The sequence below is a fragment of the Podarcis bocagei genome (assembly GCF_964188305.1).
Source record: "Podarcis bocagei genome assembly, chromosome: 6".
Classification (NCBI taxonomy): domain Eukaryota; kingdom Metazoa; phylum Chordata; class Lepidosauria; order Squamata; family Lacertidae; genus Podarcis; species Podarcis bocagei.
In genome coordinates, this window is record NC_138130.1 from 61,747,795 (window position 1) to 61,766,785 (window position 18,991).

General features: G+C 39.1%; 1 protein-coding gene across 22 annotated transcripts in view; it reads left to right on the forward strand.

Annotated features, from left to right (window-relative positions):
- Positions 1–18,991, forward strand: part of ROBO2 (roundabout guidance receptor 2) — an 839,550-nt gene that overhangs the window by 751,140 nt on the left and 69,419 nt on the right. For all 22 annotated transcript variants that reach the window (XM_081199575.1, XM_081199578.1, XM_081199595.1 and 19 more), the window contains 4 exons: positions 1,674–1,905; positions 6,692–6,816; positions 10,696–10,867; positions 17,936–18,118. In XM_081199575.1, the coding sequence (XP_081055701.1) occupies positions 1,674–1,905; positions 6,692–6,816; positions 10,696–10,867; positions 17,936–18,118 (712 nt within the window). The remainder of the gene's footprint in view (positions 1–1,673; positions 1,906–6,691; positions 6,817–10,695; positions 10,868–17,935; positions 18,119–18,991) is intronic.

Consider the following 18,991-nt stretch of genomic DNA (forward strand, 5'->3'; position numbering starts at 1 on the left):
TAATTTCATTGGCATAGCTGTCAAGCTTCCCTTTTTTTGCGGGAAATTCCCTTATTTTCACTGTTTCCTGCTGCTTCCTGCTGCTATCCCAGATTGTTAGATATCCCGTAGACTGTCCCCGGGACAGGTGAGGCTGCTGATCCCTTATTCTCAAATCTGAAAGTTGACAGCTATGTTCATTGGGTCTAGCCTGAGTAGAACTTAATTGAATACCACCCTCTGCCTTCAGCAGCCAAGACCAGTTTTTAAGCTAGCACTGTCACCTGGGCCACCAGATTTTTGCAAGCCTGCCTGTGAGTATGAGCAAAGGACTTAAGCCCACTACTATAATTTAGATATGACCATTTTTAAAGCTTAAATTTGGTGGCTTAAACAAGACTATCTTAAGTCATGTAGCTTTATTCATGTTATGTCTCAGTAGGAAGACTCTGCGGAAGGGTGGGGGCTGCTGAGCATTGATGACTGGGAGAGAGCAAGGGGCGGGTTTTTATTTATTCTGTGTTTGCTGCTGTGTGAATCTTGGACACTTTTTATTCTGCATCCATTTCTTTACATATAATTATGCAATCCAAGTATGTGGCCTGAAGTTAATATTTTTCCACATATGGTAAGACAGGAAAACTTCACAGCCATCAAAGTCAAATACTAATATGTAAGGAAGAATAAAATATTCCTTTTATTGCTGCACCATATACCTTGAATACCATAGGTTGTGGCTATATATAACGAACTATAGAGAGTAACTGAAAGTGTGTTTTGTAGTAAACACTTGGTTCATAAAGTATCTATGTCCGTAAAGCATTTAATTAATGAAACTCAAATGTGGATAAAAACAATTTGTCCTGATTTACAAACCCCCTTCATTTGGAAGCAGCTGCTTAATGTTCTTCTTAAAAACACAGCTTGATTCTTTCAGTATTAACAAGCTATTATTGTGAGTTATGTCCCTCCTTCAGTGCATAAATTCCCTTAAAGTGTATCTAGAGAAGTTTATAAAATGCAAGCTTAATGCTGTTGTAACATATGTTGGAAGGTTTTTTAACAACAGCAGTTTTGATGAAACATATTTATGCATTGATCTCATAAATTTTATTTCAGTTTCTTGTTTAGCTTGTTGTGTGTGCTTTCCTATAATAAGAACCTGATCCCCCATTGAAGAAGTTAATGAGAAGTGTAAAGGGAATTTAGTAAAGGTAATTGATATTAGTAAGATGGCGTAGGTCTTTAACCTTGCACTCATTCACTTTTGATATAGCCCAATATAACTCTTAATTCTGGGAAATCTTTGATGAGCTAAGCAAGCTGTCCAGAGAGTGAAGAAAATCCTACTTTGTCGAATCTTGACTTTCTGGCTAGAATTAACCATTCAGCCAGCTGTATACAGATATACTAAATATGCCTTGTATGTTATTCTTTTGGGCACTTTGCTTGACCACAAAGCAAACACTTTTTAGAACAAAGCAGCATATTTGTGCAGACATCCCTGTACCCCACTTTCAGTGTTTCTAATAACTGTTGGACGAGTGCATTCAATTTGGCAGTTTTGTTTATTGAGCCAGGGTGAATGGGTTTTATTCCAGAATGAAATCATCTGTGTATGGAAGCTCAGAGAAAATGAAGTAAAATTCCTTCTTCATCTGATGGTAGAAATGTTTGTGTTAATATTATTGCAGGTTGACCGCCAATCACAATTTATTCAAGGCTATCGAGTCATATATCGACAAACATCAGGCCTACCTTCCCCTTCTGCATGGCAGACCCTAGAGGCCAAAGTTCCCACAGAGCGCAGTGCTGTCCTAGTCAACTTGAAGAAAGGAGTTACTTATGAAATTAAAGTTCGACCATACTTCAATGAGTTTCAAGGGATGGACAGTGAATCAAAATCTGCCCGTACCACTGAAGAAGGTAAATAAAAACTATTAAAGTAATCATAGGCTTGTGTGTTTTGGCGAGTTCATTACATATTGTCCAGTATGCTTACGGGGCTTTCCACAAGTAGGAGTTAGTCTGTTTTCTACAATGAAGTTAAATGTGTACACCAGAATTCCACAGTGGTAGACAATTCAATAGACAATTGAAATGAAGAGAAATAAATAGTGTGGTCTCTGGGATTTGTATTAGTACCATTGTTATTCTGCTAATTTATAAATTAACTGAGAAAGCGAAATTTGCAGGTGAACAAATTCTTTAGGGTTGCAGTGAAGAGGTCCACTGAACCTCCAAATCAGGTGTAACTAAAAGGTAAAATTCATGTTAGGGATCACTAAATAGAGATTAAAAATAAAACAGTATTATAATGCCTTTATATAAGCCCATGCTGTGGGCAATTTTGGAATATTGTGTATAAATAGTTCTGGTTGCAAACACCAGTTGTGGTCTCAAATAGTTCCAGCCACAAAAAAATGTTATAGATCTTCCAGAGGTACAGAAAATGGCAAGTAAAATTAACAAGAAGTTGGAGCATTTGTGCTACAGAGAAAAGCTAAAGTGCTTTGGTTCTCTTGCTTTAGAAAAAAAATATGGCTAAGGGAAGACAATGCAGACATTTATAAAATTATGGCTGGTGTGAAGAAAGAAGCAGAAGAAGGTTCTTCCTCTTTCATAACACAACAACTTGGGGGCACTCAATGAAATTGATGGAATGTAGATTTAGGATAGCCATCCTTCTTTGCACAATGCATAATCTTTTATAAATCACAAATGTGGAGATGGTTTGGGTGCTGGCTTATATGGTTTTGAAGGAAACCATATTGATGAAGTTATAGGTATATTCACTGATAATAAACATAATAACTAGATGAAATTTCAGAGGAAATATTCCCCTGAATACCATTTGCTGGGAGGCAAACAACAGAAAAGGTCTTCTAGATCCTAGAAGCATCTAGATGGCACTGTTGCAGACAAGAGGCTGGAGAAGAGGCTGGATGCGTGTCTTCATCGGTACACAAAAATAAGGTTAAGAAATGGTTTAACAAAACAACCATTAGACAAACTCAGTCACCCAAGTAGGATTGAATTATTATTATTTTTGCATATTTTCTGTTGTTAATATAACTAGAATGTTTTCTCCCAGTAAAATAAAAAATAAGAACTGCTAAATGAAAAAGATATCTTTTTTATTATTCCAATTCTGTAGACTTCTTGAAGACTGAGTGATGGTCTCATTAATGGCTGTTATTTTCCAGTAGTGTATGCCAGGGTGTTGCACATTCTGAAGGCTACTTCTTTGTAGAGCGAAGGCTTTTAGACTGTCCCTGCCTATAGATATGTTAAACTCATGGGCCCTAAACTGTTGTGTAGATTAATGTAACCTTCAGCCACTCTGCCTCTTGGTGTCTCCTTCAGTATAAAAAAGAAAGAAAGAAAAAGACTGTAACAAATTGTACTGTCAACAGTTAAATGTCAGATACTGGGGGGGGGGGGGTTGGTTAAAGTATCTGCTTGTATAGGAGACTATTTATAGGCTTACGTGCAAAAACTACTGCATTCACAAACTGTCATTGCATGGCCATTTTCTTTGGTTCCTTAATTATCTTTGTAATTATCTTGGGTTTATGCTTTTTTTAGACATAATCGCAAGAAATCTTTTTAATGAAAATGGTTCACTTCTCAGAGAAAAAGAGCAATCTTTTTAAAAGTGTCATATTTTATGCATTGATATGATTCTGCTTAAGGGAATACCATTTCAATAGAAGAAAAACCTGTTTTAGAAATGGCTTTAGATATATGATATGAGTACTGTATTTTTTCAGTCGCAGAATGTGTATTTTTAGTCAGGGAAATACTTAAAATAAGTATATCTCATTTTTCACGGAACTGAGTATCAGAGGAAATGTTTCTTCTGGGGCCTAACTCAAAAAATCGATTTTATCACAGTTCCCCCCCACCCTTTTTCCTGAGGTCCAGACATTTGTCACAATTCAGTATCCATTCATCTCCTACCTCTTTGGCCTTGTGAAAGTAACAAATGGAATTCTGTTTGGTTGTGTCTGGAAAAGATGAGCAGTGATTTTGGTGCTTTAATATCTGTGGGAAGGAACTGAGCACTGGAATAATTGACCTGTCAAGAATCAGGCATGGTGTTCTCCACAAGTCAGCAGCAAGGGAAATGAGAAAACAGTTTAAAAATGTTATTTTTCAGTGTGGTCCATTTAATAACTGCAACACTGTCAGGGAAGTGCTTTAATTTATATTATGGTGTCAACTCTTGCAGTGGTATTATACAGATGAAGATAGAACAGTTAGATTACATAGCTAGAAATTACATATTGTATTGACATATATGTGTGTGTATAGGCATATGTGCAAGTATGTAGATGTAAAAACAGTTCCAGTTCCTCCATGTTCTCAATCAAGCTTTAAACCAGATTCCTGTGTATTTTCTTGACCTTAAAACTTACATGGCATGCTGAACATTTTATTAGTAGAATTTAAAATCATGTAATTGTTTTGCTTCTTTTTTCAGTTGCATGATGCAGAAAAGCTAGAAGTCATTAACTGTAGGTGTATTAAGTAGAAAAATGAAGATAGATGGGTTCCATAATGTGTGTGCATACAGTGTTATGTGGGGGTGTACTTTGATAAACCCTATACAGTGGTACCTCTGGTTACGTACTTAATTCGTTCCGGAGGTCCATTCTTAACCTGAAACTGTTCTTAACCTGAAGCACCACTATAGCTAATGGGGCCTTCCGCTGCTGCCGCACCGCCACCGAGTGATTTCTGTTCTCATCCTGAAGCAAAGTACTGTTTTGGGGGGACCAGAGGTGGGCAGGTGTGGAGGACTCCCTGGTCCTGAATGGGGCAACGTGCCCCTGAAGGACCAGGTGTGTAGCATGGGAGTCATTTTGGACTCGCAGCTGTCCATGGCGGCACAGGGAAATTCTGTGTCCAGGGCAGCTGTCTACCAGCTCCATCTGATACTCAGGCTGAGACCCTACCTGCCCACAGACTGTCTCGCCAGAGTGGTGCATGCTCTGGTTATCTCCTGCTTGGAGTATTGGACTACGTGCGGCTACCTTTGAAGGTGACTCGGAAACTGCAACTAATCCAGAATGTGGCAGCTAGACTGGTGACTGGGGGTGGCTGCTGAGACGACATAACACTGTTCCTGAACGACCTACATTGGCTCCCAGTATGTTTCCGAGCACAATTCAAAGTGTTGGTTCTGACCTTTAAAGCCCTAAATGGCCTCGGCCCAGAATACCTGAAGGAACGTCCCCCAAGGGCCTTCTGGCAGTTCCATTACTGTGAGAAGTGAGGTTATAGGGAACCAGGCAGAGGGCCTTCTCAGTGATGGAGCCCGCCCTGTGGAATCCCCTCCCACCAGATGTCAAGGAAATAAACAACTACTTGACTCTCAAAAGACATCTGAAGGCAGCCCTGTGTTGGGAAGTTTTTAATGTTTGAAGTTTTACCCAGTTTAATATTCTGTTGGGAGCCACCCAGAGTGGCTGGGGAAACCCAGCCAGATGGGCGGGCTATAAATTATTATTATTATTATTATTATTATTATTATTATTATTATTATTATTATTATTATTTCCTTTTGGACTGGCCAACCTCTAAACCTACCCATGATAGGCCAATTTGCGGGCAGGTCTAGGATCCACAGTCAGGGCCATCAAGGTAAGCTGCAAGCCTCTGGTGGCCGATGGTTGTCACCCAAAGGTCAGGTTGCAGCTGGCTAGCAGCACTGGCCCCCGACACTGCTGCTATCCTTCAGGATAATCCATTCCATTCTCCTCCTCCCCCACGGTTAACAGTCAATTAGCACTACTCGTTCAGAAAGTTCAGTTCTCATTGCCTGTTTTGGGATACTTCCCTTGAGGTTTTCGTTTTTGATTCTTTTACTAAACTTTTTTTGTACTTCTGTAAACCTCAGAACCTCTCTCTTGTGCACTGATGGTGCCTTTTGGCTACGAAAAGAGAAATAGAGGGAATAATGTGGCTTTCCCCTCTTTCAGTTATTTTGCAATAAATTGCCATGATGCAGCACGTCTTTTTAGCCATACAATATGGGTTGCACATGAATTGCAATGCCTCTTTTCTTTAAGCTCTCCACTAGGTGCGGGGGAACAGCCAGAAAGTAAGCAGACTCGAAACCTATGTTGTGTATCAAAACCAGCTGCACACTTCTCTGGGTCGCAACCCATGTGCCTTTAGGGCCTTCAGAGATCATCATCAATATTTCTAGAGTGCTTAAATTGTACAAGGTGATGCAAAGCATATAAAAACATACAAGAGTTCTGCTCACAGACTTTACAGTATACGTTTAAATGATATCTAAAGAAATTAGACTAAGCAGCACAAAATTAAAACTGAATGTCAATATCCAGCATGAAAAAACCTAAATAAATATTCTGCATGGGGGGAAAACCTAAATAAATATTAGTCTGGCATGAATAAGGTTCAGAATGGCAAAACAAACAAAAATGCACTGGGGTATTAATTTGACACGACACACAGCCCTGGAATATGTGAAGCAAAGGAAAGACAGCATTTGCATACATTGCTGTTCCCACACTACTGAATAGGACAGACATCTGGGATTAGGGGCAAAGAAATTAAGATCACACTGTCATTCAGTGTGTGCTGCACACCTCTACATACTATGTTGGTGTTGAGCATAAGCTTTTAGAATACTTAACGAAATGTTTTTCTTTCAATTTATTACATCTCTCTGCTCCAGCTCCAAGTGCCCCACCACAATCTGTTACTGTTCTCACAGTTGGAAACCACAACAGCACCAGTATAAGTATTTCCTGGGATCCTCCACCCCCAGATCACCAGAATGGAATCATTCAAGAATACAAGGTAGGAATGAAATGTAGCAGGAAGAAAGCATCTCAAAATATAATGTATGTTTTCTGTTCATTGTATTAATAAATAATTTCTGTAGCATCATTTAGTTTTAAAAGTGTTCTGCAGTAATCATCCCTGTAACATTGCTGTGGTGTAGCTCATGGTATTCCCATGTCACAAATACAGGAATTGAGAGAGAGCCTTTTTTTCAGGCAGTTCAGTATAAAATTGGCTTTTCAGTTGTGTCTTCATTTATCTTTAAAACAACTTATAATTTGTGAGAGGCGCTTACTAGCTCAATACCCTCCAGTGAGCTTATATAGCTGAACAGAGAGTTGATTCTGGAGACCCAGATACTCTCTGCTATTCCAGCCGTGCGTATCTTAAAATAACAAGATAGCTCAACAGCAATCCTTTTTGTAGATTTGAAAAAAAACATCTATATAACTGGTAGTATAAGATTTGGAGTGTGGTATGATCTTTTACTGAGAATTCCAACATCCTGGAGGAACAAAGGTGTCTGTTTGCTATTATGGAAGAGGTGAGACTTCTGATAAATCTTGGGTTCAATTTTGATGTAACAAAGCCAATGTCGTTGACAGAGCCAGAGCTGCAGGAGAGTTTCAGCCTTCCTTTTAGGTATAGCGCTATTCTAAAAAGAAGCAATTCCCCCTAGGCACACACAAGAGTTTGCATTCTCCAATTGAGGCTTTAAACTTTTTTTCCCTAGCAGTTCGCTGAATTGAAAACTGTTTTTGAAGCTCTTCAAAAGAGCTTGTGATCAGACCTAGTCTTTGACATTTTTGCACCCGAAGCAAAAAAATAAAATAAAATAAAAATGACAGCAGCACCCCTTCCATCCTGCTTAGGACTGGAACTCATTGTTTTTTAATTACACAGAGGGAGAGGAGGTCAGAGGAGGTAGTAGAAGGGCACCTTTTCTGGAATCTGCTGCCCAAAGCAACCACTTCATGTTGCTTCATGGTAAGACTGCTTTGTTTGTGGTTCAGGAAAGGCGAGCCACTATTAGAAAACAACATTGAAAGACTACACTGGGCATGCAGAGAGAACTGTAAAACTAACAGACACCTCACCCTTCTTATATTAAGCTGCCTCTCATAACTGGACTATCTACAATAACTTCTTTGTTCCATGGGTTGTAGGTTCTCCATGTTTCTTACCTATATTGCTTACTATGCCCTAAGGATTTCAGTTTAAGAGAATTTTAGTTAGCATACATGGCAATTAATGCTAATTTGCTCCAGTTATTTGGTTAAGTAGAAACATCTGCATGATTTTTACAATGAGAGTCTATTTACCTGAAGGGCATGGTATGCATTATAACAAGTGATTGTATATGTTTCATTGATAGTTCATTTACCTGTTAAATGGATAGGCATGATTGCATCAGTGCAGAAGATAGCATTTATTTTTATTCTTTATATGAGGAACATAGAATATTTTTGTGAGATGGGTGAATGCCCTTGACATGTGACATTTATTATAGCAATGTGCTTCCTATTAGTAAAAGCCAGAAGTAGAAGCCAGAAGGGGGGAAAGGCAATGTAATACCTTTTGTGTACATATTGCCAGAAGCACACACCACTTTTTTATATATATAAAGATGCAGTCTGAGAGATTTTTGCTGTCTCAGTCCTCTGAGTGCATATAGCCTGTTCCAGGGCCTCCACTGTACAAGAAAAGGCCGTGTTATAGAGATTCATTTGATTGTTTTCATAAGAAACAGGATCGCTCTGAACAGGAATAACACACAACACCACTTACAACATTTGACCAGCATCACCTTTCTTTGGTAATTTCTGTGTAATTTCACAGATGAATACATGATTGCTTGAGGTCCCTAGAGTGCTAGTTAATGGATTCTGCACTATTACAATAATTGAATACCAAGATATTTTTTTGACTAAAACAGAATTCCTGCAATTTTCTCAAATTCCTGCATTCTCAAAAAAAAAACACCCCATGAATAAATAAGTGAAACAAATAAATGCCTTGGAATAATCTGTTTGGTGCTGCAAAGTGATGCATTGGATGGTTATACAGTGGGCGCTCCGGTTGCGAACGTGATCCGTGCGGGAGGCACGTTCGCAACCCGCAGCGCCGCATCTGCGCACGGGTCACAATTCGGCGCTTCTGCTCATGCACGAAGTGTGATTTAGTTTTTCTGTGCATGTGCGAGCGCTGAAACCCGAAAGTAACCCGTTCCGGTACTTCCAGGTTCGGCGCGGTGTGCAACCCGAAAATGCGCAACCTGAAGCGTCTGTAACCCGAGGTATGACTGTAATCAACTCCATACCACAAAGTGATGGTTTAAATATACATATGTGGTATTTAAGGGACCTTTTGTGCATTTCTATAGTTATAGCAAGAAGAAGAAACCTGGATTCCTAAACAATTTCAGTAATGGCATCAATAAGAGAAAGAGAAGGTAGACAGATAATGTATTAGCACCTACAAGAACTCCTTCCCTTTCATATATTAGGGTATTTTTGGCCTCCTGGCAACTGTATTGTAGGGCACTGTAAGTTATCATTTCTTGTCCCCAATACTATTTAATATTTATATAAAACAGTTGGGAGAAGTCAATAAAAGATGTGGGGATGACCTGTCATCAGTACACTAATGATATCCACCTCTATGTATTACTCTGTATTGGTCTTCAAACGTTTTTTATCATTTATATTTTATTGCCAAATGACTTTGTATTTTTTAATACAAAAAGTGATTCTTAAATGAAATCAATGTGTGATGGCATTCGATGGCTCATAGTTTCTCCTCCAGGGTTATTTATTTATTTATTTATACATACCCCACCCACTTTGGGTGGATCCCAACAGATTATTAAAAATGTGATCAAACATTAAAAACTTCTATAAACGTGGCTGCCTTCAGATGTCTTCTAAAAGTCAGATAGTTGTTTATTTCCTTGACATCTGATTGAGGGCGTTTCATAGGGTGGGCGTCACTACCGAGAAGGCCCTCTGCCTGGTTCACTGTAACCGCACTTCTTGCAGTCAGGCAACCACCAGAAGGCCCTCGCAGCTGGACCTCAGTGTCCAGGCTGAACAATGGGGGTGGAGACACTCCTTCAGGTATTCTGAGCTGAGGCCATTTAGGGCTTTAAAGGTCAGCACCAACACTTTGAATTGTTCTCGGAAACGTACTGGGAGCCAATGTAGGTCGTTCAGGAAGAGTGTTATGTGGTCTCGGCAGCCACTCCCAGTTACCAGTCTAGTTGCCGCATTCTGTAGTTTCTGGGTCACCTTCAAAGATAGCTCCACGTAGAGCACATTGCAGTAGTCCAAGCAGGAGATAACTAGAGCATGCACAACTCTGGCGAGACAGTCTGCGGGCAGGTGGGGTCTCAGCCTGCATACCAAATTTAGCTAGTAGACAGCTGCCCTGGACACAGAATTGACCTGCGCCTCCATGGACAGCTGTGAGTCCAAAATGACTCCCACCTGGTCCTTCAGGAGCACAGTTACCCCATTCAGGACCAGGGAGTCCTCCATACTCACCCACCCCCTGTCCCCCCAAAGCAGTACTTTGTTAGTAGCATAGAATAACTTCAATGTTAGTCAGGGACAGCCAAAAATTTTCTCTCCAGATGTTGTTGGCTTTGATTTCCATCATCCTGGGCCATTAGACATGCTGCTACCCCTAAGTAAAAACAATATTGTTAGTATGAGTCTGTCTTAGAGTTAATGATGATGATGATGCATGTATCAATATTTCTTTCACTAAAAGTTCAAAGAAATAACAATTCAGATTTATGTATATTTATTTTTGTAATTAGGATTGCTACTACCTTGTATTCTCAAAGAGGTATTATCAGTTGTTTCTACATAATTCAACCTCCCTCTTTTTCAGATCTGGTGCTTGGGTAATGAAACAAAATTTCATATCAACAAGACTGTAGATGCAGCCATTCGATCTGTTGTGATTGGAGGTCTGCATCCAGGTGTTCAATACAGAATAGAAGTTGCAGCAAGTACCAGTGCTGGTGTTGGAGTGAAAAGTGAACCTCAACCCATAATAATTGGTAAGTGATTATTTAACTTGCAGTTGTATTTTGTGTCTTTAGCATATTACAATACCTTTCTGCAGTCGTAGATGAAAATATAAAATAGTTGAATTACTCTTTCACTTAAGAAAAGTTTCCAAAATGAAAGCAGATTAAAGGGCTGGTTTTCCTGAGTTTAACAAACAGAGATTATTGTGTGAAATTAATATTGCATTATGAATTTATCACTGCAACAGCTTGATAGATTTATAGAACACCTAACTAAAGCTTTCTCTTGAGCCTGTTAAGATTGCTAGATTATTGCTTTACTTAGGTTGCTGGTGCCCAAGGCCATGTTTAAAGGTTGTTTTTGTAGCATTTGTGGGTTACTGTTTATCAGCTATTCTAAGCAGATGATCTATCCTATATTATGCCAAAGCACAAAGATTCTCAAGTCCAAAATAGAGAGGGAGACTGGTAATACTATCCCTTTTCTTTGAACTGCCTTTTTCTTATTAGTAGTTTCCATGCTGAATTAATTTCATAACCTAAGGCAAACCTAGAACCTTATCCTTCTGAGAAAATTCTCAAGCATAAATTGGAAAAAGCATGCTTTGTCTGTATGAAATATGCTGTAAAACTGCACTCAGTTGTGTGCTTCATTGCTGTTTGGAAATATTTAAAATATAGAAAATCTGCATTTTTTTTTAAAAAAAGAACAACTCCATAAATTTGGAATAATCATATGTAGAGTTCTGTTGGTACTACAGAAAGTGATTTGCATATTTAAACTTTCCCTCAGGTAAAAAAAAATACTTATATGTATTTTTAAAACTAGCATATCAGAGAGAGAAAAATATTGTCTCTACCCTTTGGTTTGATGTGCTAGTTCTCTACATCTAGGGAAGATCTTTCTTAAAAATGTTGATAGCATTGAAGCAGAACACCACACCTGCAGTTTGAATGGTGCAGTCTCAAGAGGGCTTTACAAAATGATGGTTTTTGATGTGCTTTAATTATACCTATATTTTTCTATATAAAGTGGATTGAGACAGAATTGACATAGCTGCATATCTATCTGTCTATTCATCTATCTATCCCTTACTTGTATTCTGCTCTTCTGTTGAGTAACGAGCACTTATGCAGTATACATGGGGTGCAGGATATATGGCAGTATATATATCCTCATTCTAGCCCTTTGAGATAGTTTCTGCTGAGAGAGAGTGGCCAGTCTAGTGTCATGACTGAATGAGAATTTGAACTCAATTCTGATCCAAGCTCAGTCAGAGGTGTACCTAGGAGTTAGAAAAATCAGCCCCCGCTGGGGATACAGGCTCTGGGGGGGGGGAGCAAAAATCACCTGGATGGAGTGTACAGTGTGTACATGCATGGTGACGTGCCACCGCTGTTGCAGCAACATCAAATGTGGAGCTTCCTGTCCTTATCTCAATGTGGCACAAAGGCATGCATTTTATTTTTATATTTTATTTTTTTGCCTTTCTCCTCACCTCATTGTTACTCCAGACACTTCAAGTACTTGGGTCACGTAAAATGTAATTTCTAATGTGACTATTGCAGTAAAGTGTTTTTTTTCGGGGGTGGTGGTGGAATACAGCTCCTTGCCAAGAGCATGAGGGACGCTACGTACAGCTCTAATCTCAGTAGTTTATCCGCTGTACCACACTGAAACCAGGTGTTATTCTGCAATGTCTATATTGCTTAGAGACAGCTCATGCTGCACGGAAACAAGGAAAGTAGCAGCACATGTCATTTGCTTTCAGTCAAGACTACAGCATTCTCAAAAGTCTTTCTGCATCTACTTTTGGTTACTGCTACTACTATGTAACATGTAAGATGACACTTTATGGAGTACAGTCCCTATGAGGAGGACCTACAACTTGCCTGGAAATAATGTTTCCCCATTGTTCAGCCCGGACACTAAGGTCCAGCTCTGAGGCCCTTCTGGCGGTTCCCTCCCTGCAAGAAGTGAGGTTACAGGGAACTAGGCAGAGGGCCTTCTCGGTAGTGGCGCCCAACCAGTGGAACACCCTCCCATCAGATGTCAAGGAAATAAACAACTACCTGACTTTTAGAAGACACCTGAAGGCAGACCTGTTTAGGGAATTTTTTAATGTTTGATGTTTTATCGTGTTTTTAATATTCTGTTGGCAGCTGCCCATAGTGGCTGGGACAATCCAGCCAGATGGGTGGGGTATAAATTATAAATTATTATTATTATTATTATTATTATTATTATTATTATTATTATGTCCCAAAACACCCTGAAAATACATTAGATAGATGTTGGGTGGACAAGAGACCATGCAATACAGTGTATAATACAGTAAGCCCACAACTTATGTGATTTAACTTGTGTGCATTCAGCTTTACGCACTTGACAAAAAATAAATACAGAAATTAAAAAGGGAGTATAAACGGGCTAGAGTCTGGGGGGAAAGACTTTGGCAATCCCACCCCCATTGCATCCAATGTGTTTCGATTATACACAATTTTGATTTCAGGTGTGATTCCCAGAAAGTAATCCCCACATAGGTTTGGGTTTACTGTATACTGAAAAATGCAAAACAGATTAAAGAAGTTGAGAGAGAAGTGGTCAGAAGTGACACGATAGTTTGTGATGCAGGCATCTTTTTACTCTCTCACCACATCCTTCAAAATGCAAAGTACTGAAATAAGGAGAAGCTATGGCAGAAGGCATGTTAGTAAATGCAAACCATTACTTTAATAGATCGTAGTTTTGTGAGGCTACAGTCAAGGAGGGATGAAATCAAAGTGAATCAGGAATAAAAAAGGAGAACCTAATCTGATGGCTCCTCATAAGGTTCTGCTACTTCACTTAACAGTTAACTTGTGCACAGATTCAGTCGTTGGTGTAATAATATCAGAAACAGCTGTAAACTTTCACAGTAATAGTGCAATCAGATCTGATGTGTCTAATTAATTTTTGGTCCAGCAAATTAGTTTTGTTCTTCATTACTCTCCAATGGGAGGAAGACATTATATTTCATTATATTTTGTCTGCTGAAACAATGGAGCGTTGCAGGTCGCACACATACCTCGTCTGTATTTTAATTAGCTGAACTGACAGCATTGTTATAGAAACACCTGCAGTATATGAAGCAATACACTGATACTTTGCCTGGCTTTATAGCTATCTAATCTATCTAATCTTATCTATCGTCTGATTAAATATAATGTAAAGAAATATCGAATTAATGCCGTTTTTCTCCAAATCTTAACACTTACATTAATTCTGTTGAACATCAATGGGAAATGTACATCCATATTCATTTATGTTCAGCTGCTGAAATCACAAAGCATATGTTATTCTGACATTTAAATGAATTATTACTTTTGCTCATGTAATTGCAAGGCACTGAAGGGTAGAACAGGCTGCCAGAATACTAACTTAAAAGTGTGCTGACCTAATTTGGAAACACACTTTCTTAAGGAAGACCCTGTGGGAGGCTATGCAGTCCTCTAAAACTCCCTTGAAGTTTTTTCTTTCAGCTCTTCAGTTAAATGAAAAGGCATTTTTGAACTCTTAGGGGATGTGGTTGGTGCAGTTTTAAGGTGCACAGCACACAGGGAATAAGATGCCATTCCATCACCAGCCTAGCATGGGTGCTGGCTACGGGAATGGGGGAAAGTAATGAAAAGGAAAAGTAATGCTACTTAGAGCCACAGTCACTGCTCAGCAGGCTGTCAGGAGAAACCTAATGCATTCTGTAATGCGGACACTACAAATTACAGTGACTTCTTTGTTACAGCCTTGTGCCATTCCCCTTGGATTTCAAGTATTTCCTTCTCTGTCGCATACTATAAGCAGGAAGAGGTTTTCTGTTTCCCCTGAAAGGCTTCAGAACTACTTTGTGGATTTGAACCAACAAAGTGTAATTTAGAATCCCATAGTATCCATGCAATGCTGAAGTTGTTTATTTAACACACACTGCTTATTTACCCTCCGATTCCAATTCAGATATCTGCTAGTTTCCCCTTAGCTTCTTAGGCTTAGATTGCCCTGGGGGTTTTTTTCTGTGACATCAGAGCAGTTAAGCCAACTTGAATTATGAGGCTTGCCAAGCTGCACTGAAGGACATCAGATCAAATTAGCCACAATGTGTTAAAAGGATATCCACAGCACAGTCTGTGAACGTACTAGTAGATGTAACTTCATGACCAAACTTTTAGTTTAGAAAAGTTGTACTTTCATCTTGTTTAGAAAATTTGGCCAAGGGGCCTTCAATTAAAATGTTGAGCTCTGGTGAAGCATCACTGATATGGTTTAAAATTGATAGGGAGGAATTAGGTCAGTGGGAATCAGAAGTGCGTGTTTCCATTGACTTAGCTGATTAAAAAAAAGTTAAAAATAAAAGGGATCAGTGAAGTATGTTCAGTATATTGTAATGGGCCAATCTAATTTCTTGAAGTCTGTCAGAAACCCCAAGTGACTCTATTTTCAATAAATTTGATTTATTTATGCTCAAATACTATGTTTCACTGTGGTAAAACTTGCATACCTACCTCTAGTGCTGAGCCATTCAAAGGACTTTTTTGAGACGATGCATGGAAAAAGTAACATCCCCACTGACAGCCCTATCATATATACTCTGTTTTGCACTAATCTTAGTAAATCACAGTCCTATTTTGGTGCTTTGGAGATCCTTTACTAAAAATTTTCATGTAGGTTACTAAATGTTTCATTCTTCAGCATTCAGCTCCCTTCCCATGCCCACAGAAGTTAAATCTTAAAGTAGGGGGTCATACATGAGTGCAGTTGAACGCTAAGACACCATGTAGCATACAGCCTGCCTTTTAAATTGGTCAATGGCAGGCAATAGCTGAGTAATTGAATATATTGTAGGGACGCAGGTGGCGCTGTGGTCTAAACCACTGAGCCCCTTGGGCTTGTCGATTGGAAGGTCAACAGTTTGAGTCTGCATGATGGGGTGAGCTCCTATTTCTCTGTCCCAGCTCCTGCCAATCTAGCAGTTCGAAAGCATACCAGTGCAAGTAGATGAATAGGTACTGCTGCAGCAGAAAGGTGAACAGTGTTTCTGTGTGCTCTAGCACTCGTCACAGTGTCCTGTTGAGCCAGAAGTGGTTTAGTCATGCTGGCCACATGACCCAGAAAGTTGTCTGCAGGCAAATGCTGGCTCTCTCAGCATGAAAGTGAGATGAGCACCACACCCCATTGTTGCCTTTGACTGGACTTAACTGTCTAGGGGTCCTTTACCTTTACTGAATATTTCATACCGAGACAAAATGGCAACCTTTGAGTAATGTGAAATAGTAGATGGGACTAAGACAAGTGATCCATCCTTTGACAACAGGGTTATTACAGGGTAAGTTCTTTAAAAGAGGCCCCGTGGATACAGAGAGCACATGTTCCACGGGGCCTCTTTTAAAAGACTCACCCTGTATAAATGTTATAATTTTATTCAACAAAATGTTGGAAGGTATGCCATCATAGAGTACCATCATAGAGTGGTACTTGATTCTGGATACAGTGCAGCAGCTAGGGTCTTTTTAAATAGTGGCAGCAAGTTAAAGTTTTAGATTGGCAAGTGGAGAAACCTGATATTTCCTTATCTACTCCTTCTTGTCCTTTGCAAGTATAATTATTTATATTTACTGTGTGAAATTGTAGTTTCAGTAAGAATGTGAGGTACTTTTGCTTAGACAATATGGAATTGCATTTGTGAAGCTGACACAGGCTGAGCAGGTCTTAATGATGCATAATCTAATAAAATAAAATGGATGCAGATGTTACTAGGCTTTGATAACCATTTACAGAATGCAATTTTCATTCTCTTATCTGGCAATGAAAGGGTAGGAGTCGGAAATAACACACCTAGCCTTTAGTCATTTGCAATCAGTTTAACAAATGACCTTATTTTTACTTACCTGAGGCTTGAATAAATATGCTGACATAGCACTGCTTCCTTCCAAAAAATGAACTACAATTTTAATCATCCTGAAAAGGAAAAACATGTTTGCTTGTTTTTCAAACCAAGGCACAATGATATAACATTATAACCATTTGCACTGTGCAATTACGTGGTCACTGTTTTCACACGCATTCTGTAAGATTATAGCTTTAAGTATTTGCTTCCAAAAATAACAGCAATATGACAGGAAATAAGCTAAGGAGCTCAAGTATTACATAGCTTGGCAACTATATTCCAATAAATTACAGAAATACAATCATTCTACATCAAAGGACTTTAAATCGTTGTATAATTGGGGATAGCATGCTCCAAAATGCAGGATTATTTTGTAAGGGAAATAATTTATTTTTTGGATTAGACCTTTTAATTACACAATTGTTCACATTCTGTGGCAGAACTTGGAACGGAGCCTAATATTGCTGAGCCATTCAAACGGCTAGTTAACTACAGCATTTGCCAGTTTACAGACCACACACTATGTCATTGACTTGCTAGCAGATATTTACACTGCGTCTTTGGTTTGTGGCTTAACCTGTGGCTACTTTCTCCGCTAAAAGGAGGGAAGAAATGAGGCAGAGAAGCAGCAATTTTTCAAACAATACCAGTCAGCATATACTTTCTGCTACATATTAGTTGTGTTGCTTAGTAAAGGTTTGTAGTATTAGGGCTGTGCAGTTTGTCCAAATCATGAATCTAATTGGTCCAATTTGTGCCAAATCCAGATCAGGTCAAGACAGCTACAAATCGTGACAGAGCAGCATCAGGTGGACCCAAAATCAATTTGCAGTGATTTGTTTCAATCTACAGCTAGAAAATAATCTGTCTAAAGCCAGGCAGACAGGCTCCAACACCATACAAGGAGAACACCATGGTGAGGAGGGAAGATGAGCCTTGCTCATTGAGAGCTCTAGCTTCCAATCTAGGCACAGAATTTCATCCAGTATTCTCCAACAGCTTGTGGAGAGGGAGAGTAAAGTCTTAATCCAGCAAACCATTTTTGTTGTAAAGTATAGTTACTGTGTGAGAGAATTTTGGCTATTTGTTCCCTGGATTTTAAGAACCTTCATCACCTCTGTCTTTAAGCATCTGTAATGTTTGTTGTGATCAGTTTTGTTTTTGTTTTGTTTTTGAGCAGGAAGTCGTAATGAAGTTGTCATCACGGAAAACAACAATAGTATCACTGAGCAAATAACGGATGTTGTCAAGCAGCCTGCCTTTATAGCTGGAATTGGTGGTGCATGCTGGGTAATACTCATGGGTTTCAGCATCTGGCTGTACTGGCGCAGAAAGAAGAGGAAGGGCCTCAGCAATTATGCAGGTAAGAACAAGAGCTGTTTTTTAAACACATGTTCAGTCAAAAACATTGCTAGCTCATGAAATGAAGAGTGGAATGGGTGATTGTTGTATGCTTGCTCAGTAATGCTCTGCACCACATTACTGCAAAAAAAATTAATATTCCCATAATGAATACATCTGATATATGTAAGACACTCAGGAATCTTAGATGCGCTATTTCATTTAGGTCCTGGTGTGAAAAGAAGCGTATGTATTTCCACATTCAGTATTTCAGAGGATTGTGAAGCTTGCAACATGAACATGCAAAGTAAAATGGTACCTATTTCACTTAAATTACTTAGAACAGAGTCTTCTTCGAAGAATTACTTCCTTCCATTGGTTTTAGTCACACAGTTTTGAATAATTGTAACTAGATGAGAACCATTATGTTTTAGTTCTTTGAAGCAAACATAATTAAGGCATGATCCAGTCTTATAGTATGAATTGATGAAAAGGAATATAGAAAATGTAGATCCAGTGCATCACATTGTCCCAACTTTGTGTTCACTAAGGCTTCACTGAGCTGGATGGTATTTACAACAGGGATAGCTAACGTGATGCCCTCGAGGGGTGGACTACTACACCCATTGGCACCAGTCAGCATGGCTATAGACCCAAGTTGATGGGATCTGTAGTCCAAAACATCTGGAGGGCATTACACTGGATACCTCTGATTCAGAGCATCAATCACTTCATGATTTCTCTTGTATTAAATACATGATTTCTCTTGTATTAAATACAATCCAGAGGTATATAAGGCTTTCCTGTTGCATGCATAATGCATTCCATAGCTCATAAAATAAACAGATGCATAGGCACCTCAAAATCCTTTAATTTTCACCGTGTGAAAATTATT